Consider the following 17,049-nt stretch of genomic DNA (forward strand, 5'->3'; position numbering starts at 1 on the left):
ATACATGAAAGCATATTATTATGTTGAAAAAGATCTTTCTGCAGAAAGCAGGAAACCCCTCTAAGTCAGAACCAGTTTTCCTAAAGTACCTGAAGAAACAGGAATTCACTTCTTGGTGACTCACAGATAGATTCTATACCAGCTGGGGTTGTCACACAAAGGAAATGTGAATTTTAACAATTAAGGAGATCACAGGGAATCACTTCCAAAGCAGAGACCCCGGGAAGGGAATGGTTTCATATATAGTCAGGGTGGAGAATTAGAGGGAGAGCCCATCATCTTATGTAAAGGTGAGGATAAGGTTGCACTTGGGCCTGAAGAAAACAGTTGTATACAGGGGCGCCTGGGTGGCTTAGTTGGCTGAGCATCCGACTTCAGCTCAGGTCATGATCTTGCAGGCTGTGTGCTTGAAATCTTGTGGTTTGTGAGTGCGATCCCTGCATTGGGCTTTGTGCTGACAACTCAAAAGCCTGGAGCCTGCTTCTGATTCTGTGTCTCCCTCTCTGTCCCTCCCGTGCTCATGCTCTGTCTGTCTCTCTCTCAAAAATAAATACACATTCGAATTTTTTCTTTTTTAAAGCAAACACTTCTATACATACTCTGAATGTTACATAGTAAATGAGGTTTGTGCTTGCCCTTGGCTGGAGAGTTTAGTATTATAATGAGGTCATGGTAACAATCCTATTCCCTTGGTTGGCACCACTGTCTACCTGCTTAGGAGTGAGTCAGGGGATGAGCTCAGACAGGGTGGGTATAAGCTCTTTCTCAGAAGACTTTACCTTTTGTTGTATAACTTCTGTTTCCATCACAGGAGACGATGGCCCTGGGGTGTTGTTGCCTGAAGTAACAGATAAGGTTGAAAGAAGAAGTGAAATAAAATGAGGGACTGAGGGCAGTGGGTATCAACAAGTAACCAGTGAAGGTCAGGTCTTGGGGTCCAGCTGGTGACATTAACTCCCTCCTGCATCTTAGGTACCATTATGAATGCTGCCTATGGCTACTTGGTAACTGTGGCATTTGTTGCAGGGACTGCTGACCTTCAGGGATGTGGCCATAGAATTCTCCCAGGACGAGTGGGGATGCCTGAACCAGAGTCAGCGAGAACTGTACAGGGATGTGATGTTAGAGACCTGTGGACACCTCCTCTTCTTGGGTGAGGATAACTCCTTCCAGACTTCCCAAACCACACTCACGGGTTTGTTCCTTCCTTTGAAGACTGTCTCTTGGAAACATCCTCTTTGCATGACTGGGATTCAGATCCCGGCAGTCAGGGAAAGAAGTAAGGGTTTGTAGATACAGAGAAATATCTTCATGAGGTGTCCTTTTCAGCTGTAGATTCCCCTTCTTTAAGGTTAGGTAAGAGCATCATCATCTATAGATGAGTGGTAATTGTAGTGGCGTAAATTGGTACTGCCCACGTATGCTCCCAACTGCTACTCATTCCTGTAGTGGTAGTACTTGAAAGTGAGGTCATGATGTGAACACTGGAAATTCCTCTTGAGTGTACTAAAGGGGCTGTTGGGCCACAGCATTTGGGAAATCATTTTCTAGAATTCTGCACTGTCCTCTCTTGTGTACTGAGCACGATATTGGGTTGAAAGATAGAATCTGAGAAATAGTTACATTCCTTTTTTTTCTGATAACAAAGTGTCACTGTGTCAAATCCAGATTTGGTCATTTTTTTTGGAACAAAAGAGGGAGCTCTGGGATGTGAAGAGAAAGAAGACTGTAGCCTCACCCCTAGGTTGCTGGGCATGAATGAAAAAGATGACAAAGGTGAAATGTAAACAGGGCGAAGCTAGACCTTAAAATGTGATTGGAGTAGCTCTCCTTGAATGGAAATTAGTTTGAGAAGCCTAGTATTATGTCTGTCCCTCTCATGGCAGGACATCAGCTATCCAACACATCATGCTCTTACATTCTCTAAGGATTCTTTCTTCAGTTCCAGTGATGGTCCATCATCTCCACAGTGAGTGCCAGGAGACTCCCCTTGGAGCTTGAGGGTCTCCAAAGTCTGAGAGCTTCTCCATTGCGTTGAAGAGCCTGGGGAATTCTCCATATTTCTGAGACATTCTGTCCTAAGCCATTGCCAATTTCTGTTTTGCCTCCTGTGAGACAGGTGTCAGGGTAGTGGTGGACATACTGTGTTTGGTGCCCAAATTGCAGGAACACTGGGGACAGGGATCACGTGATTTCTGGTTTATGCTTTCCAATGCTACTGGGGCTTTAATTCTTTTCTTAAATTTTTATGTTTATTTTTGGGGCGCCTGGGTGGCGCAGTCGGTTAAGCGTCCGACTTCAGCCAGGTCACGATCTCGCGGTTCGTGAGTTCGAGCCCCGCGTCGGGCTCTGGGCTGATGGCTCAGAGCCTGGAGCCTGTTTCCGATTCTGTGTCTCCCTCTCTCTCTGCCCCTCCCCCGTTCATGCTCTGTCTCTCTCTGTCCCAAAAATAAATAAACGTTGAAAAAAAATTTAAAAAAAAAAAAAAAATTTTTATGTTTATTTTTGAGCGAGAGAGAGAGGGAGGCAGAGTCATTGTGGGGGAGGGGCAGAGAGAGAGGGGCACAGAATCAGAAGCAGGCTCCAGGCTCTGAGCTGTCACCACAGAGCCTGACGTGGGGTTCAAACTCACAGATCATGAGATCATGACCTGAGCTGAAGTCGGATGCTCAACCAACTGAGCCAGCCAGACGCCCCACTGAGGCTTTCATCTTCATCGTACAACACTGAGATTGAGTACTTTCATCAGATAAAAAAGCACTTTCTAAAATGAGAAAATCTCATCCTCTGTTTCACTTCAGAAGTTCATTTTTCTTATGAACGATAAGAAATTTCCACTCTATCTGTTCCATTCCTCAATGGTGAACTAACTTGTCTGTGTATTCTAGCATTCCTACCAATATTAATGCCACCAGAGAACTAGAACATTGAGAACTTAGAACTCACAGCCTGTAATGAAGTCTCAATGGTTACATTATTTCTTAGTAACTTCATCATTTTCAACTTTTTTTCTTGTATAATAGCAAATTCCTTTGTCTTTGTCATAAATGTTTTCACTTTCTGAAACGTTTTTTCAATTTCTTCATGAGATTCATTTGATTCATTAGATCAAAATTCTGACATGGCATGCACCTCATGAGGTATGAGGTAGATCATTTGGGTTGACCTGTTGGTCCTGCAGAGTTTTCGTGATATCATTTAGTTACGTGTTCCCTCTTCTTCCTCCAGGAGTCTCTCTAAGATGATCATTTGAATTGTTTGCCATGCTTTATTGGCTTGATATTTGAATAAAATGGATATTTTCATGTTGGCATGTAGACACTGATTACATATTTGTTCTAGATGTTTATTTCACAGCTGTCATATGTGTCCTTTGAAGAATGTTAGGCACTTGATCCCAATGTGACCCATTACAGGTTCCTTATTTCCTGTGTGCTCTATGCTGGATCCCTCCACTAGAAGGTGGATATATTTTCTCTGTTATCATTAAGTATCTTTACAGGAAGATGTACATAATCATCTCATTTATTCTGGAAGCTTCCTCCTTCATTTCACTTTGTTTGTTGTCTGATTTGGAAAATGAAGGATTTCTTTTATGTGTGCTGTAGGAATTGCTGTTTGAAGTAGAGATTGTGAATCAGGGCTCAGTCCTGTAAATTTCCATTGTATTCTGCCTGTGTGACCCATAGATACTCTTCCTTACCTCTTTTCTGTTGCTCCAGAAAAAGAAAATATGCATCATATATGTTCAAATGCCTTCAAATTGTAAAATGTAATCCAGCACAAAAGAGAATTGAGACCTAGACTTTCAATGCTATAAAAGACTCAAAAACAATACCTATTTCTATTTGTGAGTGTGTATGTTTGTGGTGTTAGCAAGTCACAAAACCCTTCTTCCCCAATAGATGTATAAATTTTACTCATTGAAAACATTTCTTAGTTTTAAGGAGAGTAAACATTTTATTCTATCACTTTTATTCTTTTGTATTCAATTAGTAATATTCGTATTTTATGTGGTATCCTCACTTTTCGCTTTATGTTACTCAGTTTTGTGGTTTTATCATATTTGCATTACCATTGTCATGTTGAAACTTTCTGTGAACCTTCTTAAAGGATTATCTCTTTATAATGGTTGGTGTGTTTCTCTTAGATGAATTAAGTCAGATAATCTGGATAAAGACACATACTATACTATTACTGCAACTTTGCCACATATTCTTTTGAAAGATGAAAAACAATACTATTGTTCTCATAAGTTACTGGGATTGGTGGGTGAATTTATGCAAAACTGTTAGAATGGTTTGTACTGTGTAGTAAGTGTTCAAGGAGAATGGTTGTTTCTGTTCATGATATGAGGAGTAGTAATTTCCTCATTATTCTTCAAGTTCAAAGTCCTCCGTGATTTCTTCTTCTTCTTTTTTTTTTTTTTTTGTTTCTTCTTGGAATATAGAAGTGTGGCTCTTGAAGTGAGGATGTTGGCATGAGTTTTAGGCTTGTGAGAAATGTAGAAACTCAGGCCCCACCTAAAAATCCAAATCAGAATGTGTTTTAAGAAGACGCTCTGTTTGTTTTCATACACATTGACATTGAAGTGCACGTGTAGATCACCATCACTTTTTCCTTATTCTGTGTCTCTCTTTTCTTCTGTAGTACATTATTTTGATAAGTGATTTTATAGTATGTTGTAAATCAGGAAGTGTGGTGCCACCAGAGTACTCTGTTTCAAGATTATTGTGGGTATATATTATCCTGCAATACCCATGTGAATGTTCCATTTGGTTGTGATCTTTCTGCCAAAAATGTCATTGGGAATTTGATGGACGTCGCAAGATCAGTAGATCACTTAGAGTGTACTGACAGTTGGGTAATTTTAAGTATTCCAATGTAAGAACATGGATGTGTTTTCACTTCTTTCTATTCTTCACAATATTTTATAGTTTTCATTTCACTAGTTTTGACCTCTAGCATTATTATAAGTCTTAAGAAGTTTATTCTTTGTGAAAATAATATAACTGTAATAGTATTTTTGGGGGAATTGTTCTTTGTTGTATATAAAGAATGAATTTTTGTGTGTTGGGTTTGTAATCTCCAATTTTATAAAATTTGTGTGAGTTTGAATAAGTTTTTCAAAATGAGGAATCTTCAGGGGCACCTGGGTGACTCCATTGGTGGAGTTTCTGACTGTTGATTTGGCTCAGGTCATGATCCCAAGGTCATGGGATCAAGCCCTGCCTCAGACTTCACACTGCATGGAGCTTGCTTGAGAGTCTCGGCCTCCTTTTGCCCCTCTCCCTAGTTGCACAAACTCTCTTTCTCCAATAAAATAATTAAAAATTAAAAAAAAATAGGGATTCTTCAGAGAAAAAGAAGATAGTATCGTGACAGACTAGGAGTACCCTACCCTCATCACATCCCACACACACATCTAGATAACCACCAAGCCATCCTAAGTATCCCAAAAAGCAACCTTAAGACTGACAGAGGAACTACTTGGCTAATGAGAGAGAAGAGGCACATTGAAGATTGTAGAAAGTATAGAGATTTGGTTGGGGGAGCAACAGATTATAGTGCTGCTGAAAGCAGGAGCTGTGGTTGTGGAGTAAGGTAGGAGAGTGGAGCCCAAAGGAGAATGCACAAGGAGAACATTTCCCTAGTGTGATTGTCTTGGAAAATGAGAAGACCTTTATTTTGTGTGTTCTTGCAAGCAGTGTGGCTTCAAGCCTCGAGTTTTCAAGATCAGCAAGCTTGGCTGAGAAAGATCCTAGAGGGCACTGCACTGCTCCTGAACAGAAGGTAGGCCCACAACCTGAGGGTAGACAGCATGGAAACAGCAATGTGAAGAGCACTTGGGGCACACATGAGTGAGATTATTTGATATCCTAGGGGGCCCTTCAATGAGGTGCATTATGGGAACAAATGAGCTGGCTGGTTCTATTTCCTTCCCATCCTCCTCAGCAGGAACACAGAGCACCCTGAGAGAAAGGGCACAGCGGGGACACTGGCTGTCTGCCTTGCTTACAACAAGCCCCAAGCCCCTATCCTCTGGTGGGACTGCCCTTCTCAGTCAAGCCTGACTCAATCCCAGCAAGGCTGTCCCCTCCCCAAGAGATTTGCTTAAGCTGTTTCCCACACCTCATGTGACCACACAGTTCTGTAGGGCCTCAGTTCTGGTGGAGGTGATGTCAGGTCTCATCTCACAAGCAGCCCACAGCATAACTAGTTAAAATTCAATCCATTGAGGACAGGGTCCAAACCCTGGAAAGGAGAGCCTCGGCAGACCACTGGCCAGAACGATAGAGCAGGAGACATAACTGGATGTTTTAACATACAGAGGGTGCCAGAGACTTAGACAAAATGCCAAGATGGAAGATTTTATCCATAATGAAAGAACAAGTTATGGCCACAGCCAGAGTTCTAAGTGAAACCTTTGTCAGTAACATTCTCGATAGTAAACTGAAGGAACTACATTATGGATACTCACTGGGCTTGTAAAAGACAACAGCAGTGAGGCTCTTAACACAGAGACAAGAGGCTCAACAAAGGATGAGAGATGCAGAATGCAATAAATGAGATGAGAAACACATTGATTCAATGAACAGCAGTTTGGGGGAATTAGAGCAGCAAATTAGTGACTTTGAAAACAAAATAATGGAAAATAGTGAAGCTTAAGGTGGAGAGAGTGAGACAGACAGACAAAGAGAGGAGACTTAGGCAACATGTAATAGACTTAGGAAATCAGGGGCTCCATCAAAAGTGAAAACATATTACAGGGGTCACAGAAGAAGACGAGAAAGGGGGTTAGAGAAGTTATTTCAGGGAATAATAGCAGAAAGCATCCCTAATCAGTTGAAGGAAACAGACCTGCAGACTCAGGAGGCACAGAACTCCACTGAAATCACCAAAAGGAGGCCAGCACCAAGACATCTTGGAATCAAGTTTGCAAACGACGAGAATGACAAAATCTTAAAAGCAGCAACGTGGAAGAAGTATTTCACCTACCATGAACAAACCATAAGGCCAGCTCAAGATTTCTCAACAGAAACTTGGCAAGCCTGATGGGGGGACAAGGTAGATTCAAAATGCTGAATGGGGAAAATATGAAGCTAGGAATACTGTATCCAGGAAGACTGTCATCCAGACTAAAGGGGAGAAAAGCGATTTCTAGTCAAACAGAAACTAAAGGAGTTTGTGACCACTGGAAAAGCCCTCCAAGACATGTTCAAGGATAGTCTTGAAATGCAGAGGAGTCAAAGGGGCTCAGACTCACAAAGTGTCAGATCAGGAGCCACTTGAAAACCAATTGTCAATTAACCGACTGAGCCAACCAAGCATCCTCAATTTGGTCTCCTTTTATGTATTTTTTCTTGCCTAATTGTTGTGAAGAGTCCCAGTACTGTGTGGAATGAAAGTGGGAGAGTCGCTTCCTTACCTTGTTTCTGATCCTATAGGAGGAGCTTTTGGTCTTCTCATTGATTATGTTAGATTTCAGCTTTTCACACATACCTGATCTTTATTAGGTTGAGTAAGTTTCCTTTGATTTCTCCTTTATTGAGTATCTTTAATCGTGAAATGGTGTCCAATATGCTCACTTCCTGTCCTGTATCAATTGAGATTATCCTCTCTTTGTGATCTTTAGTCTGTAATGTGCAGTCCCAACTCAATAGTTTGCCATATGGTGAAACACCCTTGAATTTCAGGAAGAATTCCCAGTTGATTGTGTTGTAAAATGGTAAAATGTGCTTTTGATTCAGTTTGTTTTTTGTTTATTTGTTTTGAGAGGGGGAAGGAGGAAGAGGAGAATGGGAGGGGCAGAGAGTGAGGAGGAAAGAGGATCCCAAGCAGGTTTCGCAGTCTGCAATGAGCTGGACATGGGGCCTGATCTCCCAACTGAGATCATGATGTGAGCTGAAGTCAAGAGTTGGGTGCTTAACTGACTTAGGCACCTAGGCTCCCCTATTTGCTTATTTTTATGGTGGACTTTTATGAATATTCCCCACAGATAGTAATTCATATTCTTGTATACTTGTCGCATCTTCCGTTGGCTTTGATAACCTGTTAATGCTCATATGATCAAGTGGTTTCATAATCTCCCTTCTCTTCCCTCCCTGGAAATGTTTGGGGAGATTTCTAGTACATTGTCATGTGTGTTTATGAATGATCCTGTGAATTCATGTGGCACAGGACTTCCTTGTTGGGAGTTTATTTATTACAGTTTTAATCTACTTAGTAGTTGTAGATCTGTTGACTTTATTCTTTTTTTCTTTTTTTTGAGTGTGAGAGAGTCAGTGAGTGGGGGAGCAGGCAGAGGGAGGGAGGGAGGGAGGGAGGGAGGGAGAGAGAGAGAGAGAGAGAGAGAATATCTTAAGCAGTCTTCTTGCTTAGGGCAGAGCCTGATATGGGGGTCCATCACATGACCCTAAGATCATGACGTGAGTCAAAATCAAGAGTTGGACACTCAACCAATTAAGCCACTCAGGTTTCCCTTTCATCATGTTCTTTAATCCATGATGATGTCAGGTAGGTTATACCTTTTTTGAAATAGGTACTTTTATTTTTTTATTTTTTGGATACCTATTTGTTAGCATGTTATTATCCTTTTTCCCAATTATAATTACTTTTATTTCTATGATATCACATGTACTGTGTCTTGTTTTACTTCTTCACTTCTGATTGTAGGTGAACTTCAATTTTTCATCCTTAGTTGATGGTGGTATAGGTCTGTGAAATTTTTGGGTTATTTGTAAAAACAAACTCGTCCTGTTGTTTTATTCCTACTTTTTCTATATCGTATTTTCATCATTTCTTTTTGAGTTTTAAATTAAATGTCCTTCTAAATTTTGGCTCATAAAGTACTTTCCTGATTCTTTGTGGCATAGGAATATGATTTGTGCTACACCATTGAACAACTACAGAAGGATCTATTAGGCTATGTCTTCAGCACGTTGTGTGTAAATTTCTGTGTCAAGGAAGAATGAAGTCCCGATGAATCCTTCTCAACCATCTTCCTGACATTCTCTGACTGATTTGAAGGTTGTATATTAGAAGTTGTCAGTACATTCATGTGAGAGTGGTAATTGGAATGATGTTCCTTTTTTTGTTATTTGCTATCTTTCAGCTATATCTTCACATGGCACCCAGAACCTCCTGCCAAAACCATGCATAGAAACCTCTTCACAAAATGTGTCACTGGGTACAGGGAAACATCATGCCTTTGAGAATTTACACTTAATGATAAACTGGGACAGTAGTAGAAAGAATGAAGTGCATCAGAAGTTTCATGAAGGACGTGGTCCAATTGAGGGGACTGCCCATAACAAGAACTTCACGGCCACAAGCAGTGAAGGACATAAAACATCTTGGAAAACCACCCTTTTTACATCCACTATTTGTGCAAAGCAGTGTGCATCTGTAAGCAGAAGTTCCAATCAAACATGCAAACATACATATTTGTGCAACGAAAATTTGGAACATTTGGAAAGTTACCTCGTCCATGCTGAAAACAATGCTTTGAACCATTGTGAAAGTGGGATTGGATTGATCTTTCAGTCAAATAGTTCTAAAACTCAGAGATTCAAAAATGAAGATGAAAGGCCTAGGACGTCTCAATTTGGGAGGTGCTTCACAGAGGAGGTGACCCTACAACATTATGAGTACATTTTCAATGGAGATACACTGGCTCAATACAGTGAATCTGAGACACAGTCTAACCAGGGATCCCATGTTATCAAATGTCTGAGGACTCCTCTGCAAGAAAACCATTTTGAACCTAATAAAGATGAGGAAGTCTTTTTCCCAAACTCCAAATGTACCAATAGTAAGAGTACACAGAGGGGAGAAATTACTTCTAAATATGATGAATGTGGGAAAGCTCTGAAGCAGTCCTCCAGTATTGCTGATCATCAGAGGATTCATGTGGGGGAGAACCCATACACATGTAACGAATCTGGAAACATGTTTAGTCAATCATTAAGTCTAAATACCTGTAAGACAAGTGGTACTGGAGAGAAAAGGTACATTTGCAAGGAATGTGGGAAAACCTTTGACAGGCACGCGACACTATCTCAACATCAGCAAACACATACTGCAAAGAAAATTGACAAATGTGAACAAGGTGGTCAAACCATTAAGGGTGGGTCATCACTTCACGCAAACAGTCAAATCCATACTGCACAGAAACCTTACAAATGTCAAGAATGTGGCAAGGCCTTTAACCAGCAATCATCCCTTACTCAGCATCACAGAATCCACACTGGAGAGAAACCTCACAAATGTCAAGAATGTGGCAAGGTCTTTAGCCAACAATCATCCCTTAGTCAACATCACAAAACGCATACTGGAGAGAAACCTCACAAATGTCAAGAATGTGGTAAGTCCTTTAAATGGCACTCATACCTTAATCAACATCACAGAATTCATACTGGAGAGAAACCTTACCAATGTCAAGAATGTGGCAAGGCCTTTAGCCAGCAATCATCCCTTACTCAGCATCACAGAATGCATACTGGAGAGAAACCTTACAAATGTCAAGAATGTGGCAAGGCCTTTAGCCGGCAGTCATCCCTGAGTAAGCATCATAGAGTGCATACTGGAGAGAAACCTTACCAATGTCAAGAATGTGGCAAGGTCTTTAGCCAGCAATCGTGCCTTAGACAGCATCACAGAATGCATACTGGAGAGAAACCTCACAAATGTCAAGAGTGTGGCAAGGCCTTTAGCCAGCAATCATCCCTTATTCAACATCATAGAATGCATACTGGACAGAAACCTTACCAATGTCAAGAATGTGGAAAAGCCTTTACCCGTTCCTCACTACTCACTCAACATCACAGAATTCATACTGGAGAGAAACCTCACAAATGTCAAGACTGTGGCAAGGCCTTTAGTGAATACTCAACCCTGACTCGGCATCACAGAATCCATACTGGGGAGAAACCTTACCAATGTCAAGAATGTGGCAAGTCCTTTATCCAAAACTCACACCTTAGTAAACATCACAGAACTCATACTGGAGAAAAACCTTACAAATGTCAAATGTGGCTAGGCCTTTAAGGTGTATTCACAGTTTACTTGACATGAGAGAATTCATGCCAGAGAGAAACCATACAAATGTCAAGAATGTGGCAAGACCTTGAGTGAATACTCAATCCTTACTCGACATCACAGAATTCATACCAGACAGAAATCTTACCAATGTAACAAATGCAGCAAAACCTTGTTTCCGGTTCTAGCCTTATTCTGCATCACAGAATCCATACTGGAGGGAAACCTTACCAATGTCAAGAATGTGGCAAGGCCTTTAGGTTGCAGTCACCCTTATTGACCATCACAGAATTCATACTGGAGAGAAAGCTTACCATATAAGGCACGTGGCAAGGCCTTTACCAAACACTCAAAACTTAATCGACATGACATAATTCATACTTGAGAGATCCTTACCAATGCAATGAATGTGCAAAAGGTTTTAATCACCAATCACCCTTTATTCAATATCACACACATCATCTTGGAGCAAATGTTTAAGACAGAGTTTAAGACTGTGAGAGAACTTCTTTTTATTTTTAAAATTTCTTTTTCTTAGAATGAGTAGGAGGGAGCAGAGAGAGAGACACGCAGTATCAAAAGTAGGTTCCAGGCTTCGAGCTGTCGGCACAGATAGCTCGGAGCCTGAGGCAGTGTTCGAACCCACAAGTCGCGATATCATGACCTGAGGTGAAGTTGGATGCTTCACCGACTGAGCTACCCAGGAGCCCCAAGACTGTGAGAGAACTTTTAAGGACTGCTCAATGCTACTCCACATCACAGAATCCAGAGTCCAGTAGCTCAGTGCTACTCCACATCACAGAATCTTCAATCGTTAATTGAAGATTAACGATACACAAGTAAACTATGTGGCAAGAATTTAACCAATGCTGATCCCTGATTTCTTGTCAGAGAATGTGTTATAGAGATGATTTTACACATAGAAAGAATCTGGGAAGCCCTTTAATGGTGCTTAAGCCTCATTCCACACCACCAACTTCATACTTGAGAGAAACTTTATAATTGTAGAGAATGTGGTGAAACGTTTCACATGGCTCAAGCCTTACTCACCATCACATTGTTCATACATAGGAAGAACATTGCAAATGTGATGAATGTGGCAAACCCCTAGGTGGCAGTCCTAGCTTATTCAACATCATAGTTCCCATATCAGAGGAAATCTCTAAAATGTAAAGAGAATGACAAAGCTTTCATCTGGAATTCAATGTTTATTCAATATCTCCAAATGCATGTTGAGTTGAAACCATACAAACCTAATGCATGAGGAAAGCCCTTCTTCATAAATATGCCATTTGGAAAACAGCAGAGAGTACCAAAAGGAAAGTAAGTTGAAAGAAGTATTTAAAAATATATTTAACTGAACATAACATGTCAACACGTGTCACACGATTCACAGCAGAAAGCAATAAGTCAGTGTGTTCAGACATTACATCAAAATACTTATTATAAGGAATAACACAAAGTTAAACATTTAGATAATGTATATGCTATTATGCTTTAAATGATAAAAGGGATGGAGTTTTGCATAGGTATAATCTCAATATATTTACATTAACCTTATTTAAGATTTGTGACTAGTAAACCTTAATATACTTTCTTATTCTCAAATCACTTCAGAAAATTCATTTACTCCTAGTGGGTGTTTGAATGTATGTGGCTGAGTGTTGCTACATCAGTGATATGAGTTCCTTCTTTCTTAGGTGGGACTCACACATATGTAATTTTCCATGGAAGGTGGAGGAGAAGAGTTGAATAAAATCTATATGGAGATAACTTTCTGTGCCTCTAACCTTGCTGTAATTATCATGAAAGAGGACACCATTGTCCATTTATTTCAACTAAAAGTGTGTATTACAAATAACATGTTGTACTAATTGGTCTTTAAGGAAAAAGAGGGTCAGTCCACTCAAAAACGTGAAGCAGCTTCATGATAGCAATAGCTACAAGTACAGAATATTGACTGATATGATTGAAAGGAAGAAATCTTCACAGATATCAGAAAGAGTATACCAAAACCTTCCTAAAATGGCTAGGATTCTACATTCACATTTTTGAAGAGTCAACTCAGGCCTGGAATAAGTTCAGCAGGCAAAATTAAGCTGTACATAACTTAAAATAGACTGTCATGTCTTCTGAATCCTCATGGTAACCACTGAGCAAAACTGGTAATTGATACCCAAAAGATAAAGAGGAAAGAATCAGGGTTTACTATTCTTGAGACTCATCAGATCACAAAGGTAAAGAGAAAATGGATAAGGATGGGAGGAAGAATTCTAAAGTAGCAAGAATACCATGAAAAGAATGACAACAGAAACTCCTTGCCTGTATCAATACTTCCTTTAAATATAAAGGGATTAAATTCCCCAATCAAAAGATAGACATTGGCTGAATGGAAAGGAATCCAAGATTCAGTGCTATGCTGCCTTCATGAGACTCACATCAGCTCTCAGAACACACTCAGCCTGAAAGGGCAGATATTCAAAATGATACTGCATACAATCAGAAACCAAAAGAAATGGGGTAGCTATGCTTCAGACAAAATGGTCTTGAGTGCAAGGACTATAATAAGACATGGCAAAGGTCAGTATTAAACAAAGGGGTCAGTTTGTGCAGGGTTTTCAGTTAATGTTTGGCATTTAGTTTTGTTTGGCAGAAGGCAATAAAGTTTGCTCCCGTTTTGGTTTTGGAGGACAATAATAGTATGGTTTTTTAACTCATGTACTGACCACATTGAAAAGAAACACCTTTTCCCTTAAGTGTTGGTGGTGTTTGTGCAGATACCTGAATTGTAGTTTGTGTAATGTTTCTGAACATCTGTATCTTATGACTCCTCGAAATGGCTACTTGATTTTCAAAAACCGATTGCTCTGTTTAGAGGGTTGCAGAAAAAAAAAAAAAGAAGGCTAAATGACAAGTTGGAAAGGCTAATACTTCAAGATTTTGATGTGTGTGGGAAAATACTGTTGCAATGAAATCTTGGTAATTTACTGCAAAAGCAGCCAATAGTTGATCGAAACCAACTTGTACAGGCTAATACATCTTTCCCAGAGTATTCACTTTTTGAACATTGTACTATTATACCTTGCAATTATTTTCACTCACATATTATTTAATTTTCATTGTTATCTGCTCTTTTAAGCCATCAAGCAAGTTATTTTTTGTTTCAGGCAGTGTACCATAATACCTCACAGTAAGATTTCTGATATTTCTGGGCAGTTGTTTGTGTACATTTGCAATGATGGGTTTTTTATGGATCACCATGTCAATATAGTGGATTTATTTAAGTTGAGTTCTTTCTGAAATTCGCATCTTCGCATAAGGTAACCCTGCATTTAATTCACTTGGTTCACACTTGGTTCACACTTTTTAGACTACCCTATACATTCTATGTCTATTTACTACATAGAAGACATTCACTCCTTTAATGTAGGAGAAAGGTAGCTATCCCATGTACTTAGGATTTGTTTGTGTTGCATTACAGCTGTAGGTTTGTATATGTGTAGCATTTGTATTGACAAAACATTTAGTTGTGTGTTGCTTTTTGTTCCATGAGTTACATAGTACTCTTATTGTGCATTGAATTGTTGTGTTGATTTGGTCACATTTGGATACATACGCATCACTTTTTAAAATCATTTTCTTTTATAGAGATATAGTAAACGTTTATAGTTTTTTTGAAATAAATATAAGCTGCTTTTGCTAAGAACAAAACTGAAAAAATAAAGGAGTCAATTCCACCAAAGTAAAGAACTTGTATAAATATTTATCCTCTCCCCCCCCCCCCGCCCCCATAAAAGCAGCTATGTATGTATACAGCATGTATTAAGATGTGCAGGACTTCAGCACTGCACTTTCAATAATGGATTGAGTATTCAGACACAACATCAATATAGAAACATCAGACTTCAAGGACATTCAGCAGACGGACTTACAACATTGCATCCAACAGCAGCAGAAAACACATTCTTCACACATGCACACGGAACATTCTCCAGTATAGATTATATGTTGGCACACAAAACAAGTCTTAATAATGAGTGAAATCCTATCAAGCATCTTTTCAACCACAATGGCATGAAACTAGAGGTCAGGTAACAGGACAAAACTAGAAAACTCACAAATGTGCAAAAACTAAGCAACATACCCCATTATTCATAATAACCAAGACATGAAAATAACGTGTCCATAGTCAGTTGTGTAGATAATATGCTGCATATATACAATATAGACTGGCTAAAATGAGCAATGCTGCAGTGGTCTCTTATTCTAAGCACACTGAGGAATTACTGTCTCACAGTTCTGGAGGTTCTTAGAAGTCTGAAGGGAGCTGTTGGCAGCTCAAGAATTGAGTCTTTGTTCTTTCTAACTCCTGGGGACTCCCAGCTGTCCCTGGCCTGGCTTGGCTTGTCGATGTATCTCCATCATTGCCTTCATCATCACACCTTGTTCTGTGTGTGTCTTCATTTTTCTTTTCTTATAAGGATACCAGTCATTGGAGTAAAATTGACCCAAATCTAGCATGACCACATTTTAATGTAAAGACATGTGCCAAGAGCTTACTGCCAATAAGGGTACAATTACAGGTACTGAGGGTTAGCACTCAGGCATATTTATTTGACACACACTATGTAACCCGCACTAAGGCTAAAAGGCACTAAGTTGTGAAATGTGACTGAGGGGTTAAGGTACACTAATGGTTTTAGGTTGGGAGTGGAGTGTAGGTAGGGAGAGTAAGGCTGGGCTATATGTGTTGCAAGAATAAGAGGGTAAAAGAAGTCCTAGGAAGGAGGGGATAATGGATGACAAATTAATTGGCAAATGGAGTGAAGTGACAAGGTTGGGTAGAGAGCATAGAAACTTTTGCCAATGAAGGATTAAAGAAGATAGGGATGGAAGGGGGATAGTTGCCTGTGACTGGAGTACTGGGAGTATTCAGTGCTCCAACCACAGAGAAAGAGTGGAAAGAAAAGATGATGCCTAGGAAACATCATGGGCACAGGGAGTTAGCATGGGTGGGTGGGGACCTTGAGAGCTGGGAGAACGGTGGTCATCAGGAGGCTAGAGGGCTCACAAGAAAGTCAGGAAGTGTAGGGTTGGGGATAATAAGTGCAGGGTCATGAGGAAACTAAGGACTCCTGATAAATGTTAGCTGGCATACGAGAGCAGTGGACATAAAAGACACAAGAAGTGGGCTGACGTATTGGAATGGGGAAGGAAGAAAGAATGGAGAATGTAGTAGTTAGGGGCAGTGGAAGGGGAGGAAATTCGGGATGAGGGCTCTGGGATCACGTGAAACATGCTTTGTTGGTATAGAGGTCTAAATACACCTGATGGCATAGGGCTCGCTGCTGTCATGCAGAGCCAGCTTCAGATCCCCTGCCACTCTCTCCTTTTACCTGTCCCTTGCTCATGCTTTCTCAAAAGCAAATGAACATGTTATTTTATTTTTTAAAAGAGAAAGAAATACATGTGTCGGGGTTCCTCAGTAGGTGGAGTGTCCAACATCGACACAGGTTTTGATCTAACGGTTCATGGGTTTGAACCCCACATCAGGCTTGCTGCTGTCATGCTAAACTCACTTTAGATCCTCTGTCCCTCTCACTTTCTTCCCCTCCTCTGCTCAAACTTTCTCAAAATTAAATAAACATACACCAATTAAAAGAAAGTTCACCTGAAGTTCTGAGAAGAGCAATGAAGAAGACTAGAAGTGTCATTTGCAGGGAAAGAGTCAGGTTTCATGGATATCTAGAGACTCCAGGAGTGGAGACTGAGGTCACAATGTGGAACACAGAGAAGAGGGGTGGAGCTGGGGGAGATGACAATTGCAGGGTCCCTTTGTACATCATGGATTCATTCTCATTAAGTCTCTGATTTGCACTTGATTCACAATTGTGAATGGTTTCTAAGTTCAGCCCACGAGACAAAAACCTTACTTCTATAAAACACCCAGTAATCCTTTCAACTGAATAGACAATAAAGGACCACAGTTGAAATCTTGAGTAAACAGTG

The 17,049-nt window shown here is 40.2% G+C and overlaps 2 protein-coding genes across 4 annotated transcripts in view; one reads left to right on the forward strand and one right to left on the reverse strand.

The window, feature by feature from the left end:
• The window catches only part of LOC105261213 (zinc finger protein 345-like), a 126,553-nt gene extending 111,766 nt beyond the window's left edge, over nt 1–14,787 (forward strand). The window contains 4 exon segments of the mRNA XM_045047128.1: nt 1,027–1,153; nt 9,116–11,030; nt 11,032–11,207; nt 11,210–14,787. Of these exon segments, the coding sequence (XP_044903063.1) occupies nt 1,027–1,153; nt 9,116–11,030; nt 11,032–11,207; nt 11,210–11,361 (2,370 nt within the window). The 3' untranslated portion in view covers nt 11,362–14,787.
• LOC101086687 (putative protein ZNF720) overlaps nt 1–17,049 on the reverse strand; it is a 257,450-nt gene that overhangs the window by 43,287 nt on the left and 197,114 nt on the right. The window lies entirely within an intron of this gene.

Source organism: Felis catus, chromosome E2, assembly GCF_018350175.1.
Source record: "Felis catus isolate Fca126 chromosome E2, F.catus_Fca126_mat1.0, whole genome shotgun sequence".
NCBI classification, from domain to species: Eukaryota; Metazoa; Chordata; class Mammalia; order Carnivora; family Felidae; genus Felis; species Felis catus.